The sequence below is a fragment of the Halichoeres trimaculatus genome, unplaced genomic scaffold (genome assembly GCF_033239565.1).
Source record: "Halichoeres trimaculatus isolate MK-OKI-2021-1 unplaced genomic scaffold, fHalTri1.1 fHalTri1_scaffold_10, whole genome shotgun sequence".
NCBI lineage: Eukaryota > Metazoa > Chordata > Actinopteri > Labriformes > Labridae > Halichoeres > Halichoeres trimaculatus.
Window position 1 is genome coordinate 2,722,525 of NW_027437187.1, and position 8,619 is coordinate 2,731,143.

The window sequence follows — 8,619 nt, forward strand, 5'->3', positions numbered from 1 at the left end:
TTGTTTACTTTGAGCTTTGTATTTAGTAGGAACTTTTATACATGTAACAAAAAATAAAAGCTGCATTTAATTTTTTAAGGTTTTGATCGTTATTTCACTTTGGTGTTAAACTTCATGGTGCAAATTCGTTGCAGTTGAGATGTGTTTTGGATCAAGGCATGCAATACAAATAGGACTTGGGGAGAGCAAGTAAACAGAAGATGTCTGTCCCTTTAAATGCTCCAGAATTTAATTGTTACATATTTCAGTGGTTATCATTAGTATGAAAGATTTTAAGAGAAAGGTAACAAACTAAGATTTAACCCGGAAATTTGTGAGAAACAATAAGCAAGTCAGTGGGATAAGTGTAGCATATTTTTGGGCATTTTAAAAAAGCAAAATGGTGAGATTTCCATTTATTTCTATTTTCATGCATTTCCCATTGTGCTTTGTTCTAGTGTTGGCTGACCTGATGTTTAGACATGAAACTTTTCATGTGCTTGATGTAATCTGCATGAAAACTATGTGTTCCCTCCCTTTGGAAGAAAAGAGATACTTAGATTGTTTACCACAGTCTTTTCCACTACAAGACAGGTTTTCACTCAGCAGTCATCATGGTTCTTCAAGTGACTGATTTGGTGAGGTTTTTTTCTTCTTCATTTATTTCTGGTTAGCTGATGTTTATATACGAACTATATATATATATATATATATATATATATATATATATATATATATATATATATATATATATATATATATATATATATAAAGTGCTGTCAGGCGATTAAAAAAATTAATCTAATTACTTACAGGATTTGTAATTAATTAATCTAATTAATCGCATTTTAATCTCATATCTGCTTAAGGTCCCAAAATAAAGAATTTGAATTCCAGGACATTAAAATTACATCAAAAGACATTTAAAAATAAGGTGGGAATATATACAACACATTTTGAGGTACCCTGAGGCATAAGGAACAAATGAAAAAAGTTTTATGATTCTATCTTTACAAAATCTACACAGTCCTGCACCTAAGATAAGTTGATTTGATTTTTAGGACGTTTTTTGCTTCTGTTCACATTTTTACTCGATGTGGACTCAATTTCCACTGCAATATGAACTTCTATACTTCTATGAGGCCAGGAGAACCAGAGCTAAAGGCTAAAAACTGTGAGGAACTATGTACAAAACACTTTTTTCAAGTCTTGGATCAAAGAAAAGTGAAGTATTTTCAGTTTTACATGCTCTGAACACACAAACTGTTGCTCATTGGTGCAGAGCAGCCCCAAGCTGAAACATGACACCAGGAAGATGGAAGCAAATTTTCAAAGAATTCTTTAGATTTAATGAAAGGCATTTTACGATCATTCAGGGCTTGTTTGATGCAGTAGAGAGTGAAAAATTACCTGTTTTTTTTTACAGAATTGAGCTAGAGCAAATGGTTGATTTTCTGCAGATTTTCAAAAAGGACGTGAGAATAAATGAGATGTGGACGGCAGTCCCCTTAACAGCGCTATCTACGAGAACACCACTTTTTTAACATAGGACAAACGGTTTTTCAATGCTAGACATTTTGAAAGTAAGTGCGTCTTTGAACGCCTCGCGGGTTTGGGATCCAGACTAATCTGCATTAATTTTTATGACGCGTTAACTTGCGGTGTAATTAATTAATCTACGCGTTAAAATGACAGCCCTTATATATATATATATATATATATATATATATATATATATATATATATATATATATATATATATATATATATATATATTTATATATATATATATATATATATATATATATATATATATATATATATATATATATATATATATATATAAACATGCACACGTTATACTAGCTGGCTGCTGTATGGGTCAAAAACTCTGTCTCCCCAGTCATTTCAGATGGGCTGTGTTCAAACTTGAAAAAATGAATACACCTCGTAGAAATGTTTCTCACGTCCAATTGTTGTGGTGATTTGAAGATGTCTTTGGGCTGTGGGGTATTTAAGTCCTCTATTTTGTGAAAAGTTTTGTTGTCATTAGTTATTAGAGCAGGGATGTCAAACTCGTGCCGTGGAGGGCCAAGAGGCTGTAGGTTTTCCTACCAACCAAGAACCCCACCAGCTGATTTCACCGATTACCTCACCTTCAAGCAGAGAGCAGGGACTAATAAGTGAAATCAGCTGGTGGAGTTCTTGGTTGGAAGGAAAACCTGCAGCTTCTTGGCCCTGCATGGCAGGAGTTTGACATCCCTGTATTAGAGGTTAAGAACAAGGCTTTATGTCACATTTAATGACAACTGACAGCAGCTGTTCTTGTGTTTTGTTTTGTTTTTTCTGGGATTTTAAAATATGTCAGGGCATGTAACGGGCAGTGTTTGGACCCAAACGCAACACACACACACACACACACACACACACACACACACACACACACACACACACACACACACATACAAAAAAAAAACTGCAGCAAAGTCTATTTATTGAAGAAACTTCAGTAATAAAAGTTCCAAACCAAGCAACGGTACCATAAGAGAACAGACAGAGAGCACAGTCAGCAAGGCAGCAGGATCAAAACTAGGCATCAGTTCAGAAAGGCAAAATGGTCAAAACAGGGCAAAGAAGGCAGGTCAAAGGCAGGAAGAAGATAACAACTGGAAAACCAAAACAGGAGGAGTGCTGGAAAGTCTTGCATGAATCTGAGAACAATCTGGCAAAGAACTACTTCTTCTTCTTCTTCTTCTTGTTTTACGGCGGTTGGCAACCGTTTCTTCGGTGCATTACCGCCACCTTCCGTTGCTTCTTGACTCTGATCACTTCAGCTGTGTCTCAGAGAGAGAGAGAAAAAAAAAAAACACCTATACCTGATCCACATCTCTACCTCACATATATTCCTTAAATCCTATTATAGACACCTGTTTCCCTCAGATACTTCAGCAGGATTTTCTTTTGCTCCCTTCCTTCCTTGCTCAATAATCCTCCCAGTGTAATCTCCTCCACCCCACATTTCCTCAGCCTGTCCCTCATCACCCCTCTTTGCTCCACACACTTCTGGCACCACTTTATTACATGTTCTATAGTTTCCTCCTCCTGACATCCTTCACATAATCCAGTATCATGTTTTCCAACTAGTTTTAATGTGCTATTCAATGAACAATGCCCCAATCTCAGCCTTACAATTACCACTTCATCTCTCCTTTTTCTTCCTCCTTCACTTGACCCTTTCACACTCTTTTGGCAAAGAACTAGTGAACAGGGGAGGTTTAACTGCAGGCTTGATTAAAGATGAGCTGCAGCTGGGTGCTCAGGTGCACAGTGTTGCCTGATTAGGTGGGCGTGTCCCACAGGAAGAGCAGCAGAGGAAAAGTGAGTGTAAAAATACTGCACCCAAGGAGCAGAACTGTGACAGGACAGAGAGCCAGGAAGAGATTCGATTCTGGAATGGATAAAATGATCATTATTTTTGTCACCCGGCTCCACTCAGATTCTCTCTGGATTCCTCATAGCCTCGACTCAAGACCTGCGGTCTAGGCATACGAGACAATGTGGAAGTGCTAAAATCTACTGTTTCTCCTGTGTCCACTTGATATATACATACCTTAATTAAAAAAAACTCTTACAGCAAAAATGAACCTAGTATAAAAATATTTTAGTCCAAATAGTTTATTTCTTTTTTTTTTTTTTATCATCACACGAAAGTTAATGTTTTTTTTTTCACTCAGAAGTTTTGAGGACATTAATATTAAGAGTTGTGCATTATCAAAGGCACAGCTTACTTGACTGACGGGAGAGCACACTGTAGCTGTTAGCGCAGTCTTTTTCAACCTTGGGGTCGCCTGGAATTTCAAGCAATTGATGAAAAAAAAAAATCAAGATAAAAAAAATTCTAATATATTTTTAAATGATTGAATAGGCCCATATAATTCATTTAAATTAAAACACCACACATTTTCCTTTATAATAATAATTATTATGTTAATAATAATATAAAAACAAGTTTAACCCTCTCGACTGGATGTTACGTCGGAGATGAGATGCACTCTCTCCACCATAGCACCTGACTTTAAAAACACAAAAACACAAATAGACGGACTCCCACCGAGAAAATCTATCGGTCTGCATTCACGCTTTATTTAGAGAATTTTTAGAGAACCAGAGCCTTATTTAACATTGTTTTTGTGTGAAAGTAACGCGCTGAAAATTCTCTAAATAAAGCGTGAATGCAGACCAATAGAGTTTTTTGGTGGGAGTCTGTTTATTCGTGTTTTTGGTATATATATTTTATTTTGGTGAACACAAGAATGTACAGACAAATGACTTCCAGTCCCGTAAATAAGATAAATAACACAAGGCTGATAAGGCTGTTATGATGGTAGGGGAACGCCTCACAGCACGTTAATTTTAGGACACCTAATGTTTGATAAAATATATTTGCTACTCCCTCGAATTCGGAGATGGCAGGGAGATGTTAGGGGCAGGATCAAACGACACAAGGCTCCCAACCCACTCCAACCTGTTGGTTCAGTCAGTAAATATCACTGACAGGAAAGGGAGAGGGAGGACAGGCTTAGACCACTTTCAGAGTATAGAGGAAAAACAGTAAAAATAAACAGGGCTTTCTGATGGCTAACTGTAATGTGTTTCTCTTTTACTCTCCTGAAGGATGACTTCCGTGGAATCCTGAAGGAGGCTGGAGATAGGCTGGTGGTGGTGGACTTCTATGCTAAATGGTGCGGTCCCTGTAGAGAAATAAGCCCAAAGTTTGAAGTGAGTTGACAACTTGGAACTCAGGTCTTTAAAGTGGAAAGTCTTTTGGTGGTTTAATGAAAGTATAACCGAAGCTTGTAGCTTGCCTTTCACACACCTGTGGATGTAATAATTAGTGAGAGGAGCCTTTCCTGAGTTAGCAGCCTTGAGTCAACCTGTTTATAATTAAACCATCTAATGGTTCTGCTAAAGCTGTAAGACACAAAAAGTAATGTTCTTATGTTTTTTAAATCTGTTTTGTCTTCCTAGCAACCAGCAAAAAATGCACTCCTGCCTCCTTTCCCCACCATGTTGTTAAAGCAGCCGTCATGCTCACCCCTTCAACTTTAACAATCCTTTTATTACTCTTTTGTAGGAGGCATCACAGAATCCCAAATACAAAAACGTGATCTTCGCAAAGGTGGACGTGGACTTGGCTGATGTAGGTGTCCATAAGGACCAGGGGCAGGGTTTGGGGATTTCAGTGAGGGGTCATATCAAAATATTCAACCATGTGTAAACTCCAGTCAAGTTGATTCAGCTTTTCCAAAAGGTTTTTCTGGCACTAAATTTGAAATCAGCTTTAATATGAGTTATATATGATATGCAAAACCTCAAATTCTGTTTAAACTAAACTATTTACTTAATATCTTCACTTTTTTGGAGATGGGGTTGTAGCTCCCATTGTACTGCTTCTGCTGTTATAAGTAAATCTCCAGCTTGACATGTTTTGTTTGTTTGTTTGTTTTTTTGTCATATTTATTGATGGCAAAGAAAGCAGGATGTCCATGTGCAGATAAGAAACTTAATTAACAAAGGATCAAAAAACAGCAAAGTCAAACAAAAACTTACTCAAAAAGCCTAAGAAACGCTGAATCCAGAAAGATCTGTAAAAAAAAAAAAAAAAAAAAAAAAAAAAAAAAAAAAAAAAATTCACGAGAGCAAAAGAGATGATGCTTGTTTGATTTCAGTCTTTAATTTTGTCCTCTTTGTTTTGACAGAAAATAGCATCAGCCTGTGGTGTCCAGAGCATGCCTACATTCCAGTTTTACAAGAACAAAGAGATGGTGAGGATGTTAAATAATCAACAGCAGTGCCGTTTATTCAGGGACACATTTCATACTTTAACTCAGTTTAGGTTTCCACCAGCTCCTCACAGAACCTGTTTAACTCTTCAATGTTAAAAGGCACTTTTGTTGGCAAGCTACTTTATAAAAGTCAGCTGTTTGACACAACATCAGAGCTTCTTAGTAGTACTGAATGTGCAAACAACTAGGTTTAGTAAAATCAGAGTGTGTCCAAAAACAATGATGCCTCTTTGTTTTTAACTTTTTATGTCACAGAATACGACTTTAGGTTAATGTGTCCATAAGCCTAAAAAACAAAATAATGAAGTTAAACCAGAGACTAGGGGGGTATTCCACGAAGCTGGCTTAGCTCAAAGCCTGGCTTATTTGGGTTAGCCTGGCTAACTTTAGTGAGAGTTGGGTTCCACAAACGAGGCTTAGGGCTAGCGTAGCTTGGTAACCATGGTAAATTAGCCAGCGCGACAAGCCTGGTCAGGCTAAACGTCAGGCTTACCTTAGCTGCGTCTCAGAGAAGGTCAGACCGGCTTCTAAAAGACGCCTTGTGAACTGCAGGTGTCACATTAAATTAATCTATACCTGTAATGAATGATGTTCTTGTTTGTGAACATAAACTGAGACCTTTTGGCAACTTTTCTTACACTTCCTGCTTAAAACCCAAAAAGTCAGAAGGACCATGAGGCCCTGCTTTCACGTTCCGTATTCATACTGAAAATCAAGTTCAAGCGAGCTTTTGCCCTTCAGCTCCAGAGGTTCAGAGGTTTCCTTCCTCCCTGAGCTCGCCTTAGGACTCTAGACTGGAATAACAAGGAATCAAGACATGTCAGATATGAGACTTGCTGTCCTTACTGCAGAAAAGTCAGTGGCTGAGAGGTCAGAGGTGCAGGACACAGATTCGCAGTAATCAGTGTTTTACTTTCGGCCAGAGTCCTGCAGGGGTCCAATTTTCAAGACCTGCCACGCCCAAACCCGCACCTGAACTGCAAACCCACGCATCAGCCGAATTAGTACCGCAACCCGATGCGACCCGTTGAAACCCGACCAGCAGCCCGACCAGCAGCCCGGCCCGCAGCCCGGCCCGCAGCCCGACCCGCAGCCCGACCCGCAGCCCGACCCGCAGCCTTGTATAGAGTAATCATTTTGGGTCATATTGTCTGAAAATTGAACAGTATATCGCCATAGTTCTGATGCCAGTGAGTGAACAACACACCTGAATGAAGCAACTCTTCCAATAAAAGCCTGACTTCAGCTCCATCATCAACCCTCTGTGATCTTCTCACATACAACTGTAAAGTCACTCATTTTTTACATTTAATTCTTTTAAAATTTTCTCTTAAAGGACCTTTACATGTGTAATAGACTTACTTTCTGTCCAGACTTAAGCGACACTCAGCAGGTACGAGCTGTGATCATGTCACAACCATGGATGTATTATAAGAACTGGATAGCTTGGCTCAGCCTTCCACTATGTTACGGATTTGAAGCCAGAATCTATATAGTCACAGCCTTACAACCAGCTTACAACTTATGTTTTTATTTTATTGCATTTATTATTATTTTATATATTAATTTTGATGTGTCAAACTAAAACCCGCGACTCGACCTGCATGTTATTTTTTCCACCCAGATCCGAACCCAGAGAAAAAAAAGTTAAAAAAAAAAAAAAAAAATCAGCTGTTTTTGCAGGTACCTGACCAAGTGCAGGACTCTGCTTTTAGCATGGGTTTGATCCCACCAGTGGTAACTATTTGAAAATATCTGATTTTCTTTCTTCTGTCTCCCTCAAAGTACAGTCAACATATAACAGAATAAAGGCACAAATTGTCTTATGATATAAAAGGTGACAACAGCCACAATTTTCCATAGAAATACCTTCTTTTCACCAGCAGTCCATTCTGATCATGATGATAATGTAAAGGTGATTCCACATGGTGAGATAACTTTGTGTCTTTCCCCCTTTTTATAGGGCACTGTGTCACTATCATCTCTAATTAAAAAATGACATCTCATCTTTACATGATTTTTCTACTGTTTAAGTCAGTGTTTGAGGTATATGAGATATATATTTTAACAGCTTTAATTTAATCAAGACCACTCTCCTCTGAGCCACAGCAGTGTGAGGAGCTTCAATGTGAGAAGAAAAAGGGTCATCAAACGCAGCAGAAACAGTCAGTGTTGATTTGACACATAAGCATGGTATTCTTGAACCATCTCTGGCTTTAATTATTGCCACCGTGTTACCCTTTTATGTGATTTTTCCCTTGTACTCATCATACGACTCCATGAGGAGTTTTCTCTCCGCTGAGGGAAACGTCTCCGCTCTCGGTTTTTACATGATTTTGTTATTTCCAAAATCGACATGTCAGGGAATTTTTATCTAACCTGGACGTGCCCTCAGCTGCAGCTTGGATCAGCCTGGCTTGAATCAGCATCTCTGAAAATCAGCTGAGCCTTGTTAGTGGAACCAGTTGCAGCTCAGATTCAAGTGGACGCTTATTCAAGCCACGCTCACCAGTGATCGCCCGGCCTTTTTTAGCCAGCTTCGTGGAATACCCCCTGGTCTGCCCTGTTAGCCTGTAATAGGCATGTTGTTTTACAGACAATAAAAATACTATTTTTCTAACTTGTGCTGTATTTTTGTCCTTCTGTGTTTCAGATCGACGAGTTCTCAGGAAATAAACCTGAGCTTCTTGTTCAGAAACTGGACACTCTCAAGACATAAAAGTCAACATCACTCTGAACCTGCTGAAGAGTTCCAGTTTCATTTTTTGAGTAATCAACACAAGATCTTGTTTTC

At 38.4% G+C, this 8,619-nt stretch overlaps 1 protein-coding gene across 1 annotated transcript; it reads left to right on the top strand.

Moving 5' to 3' along the window:
* The first annotated feature begins 327 nt into the window (after window positions 1–327).
* Window positions 328–8,619, top strand: LOC141796324 (thioredoxin-like). Its single transcript, XM_074677363.1, has 5 exons — window positions 328–382; window positions 4,654–4,758; window positions 5,114–5,179; window positions 5,739–5,804; window positions 8,479–8,619. The coding sequence occupies exons 1-5, from the start codon at window positions 380–382 to the stop codon at window positions 8,542–8,544; spliced, it is 306 nt and encodes a 101-aa protein (XP_074533464.1). The 5' UTR covers window positions 328–379; the 3' UTR covers window positions 8,545–8,619.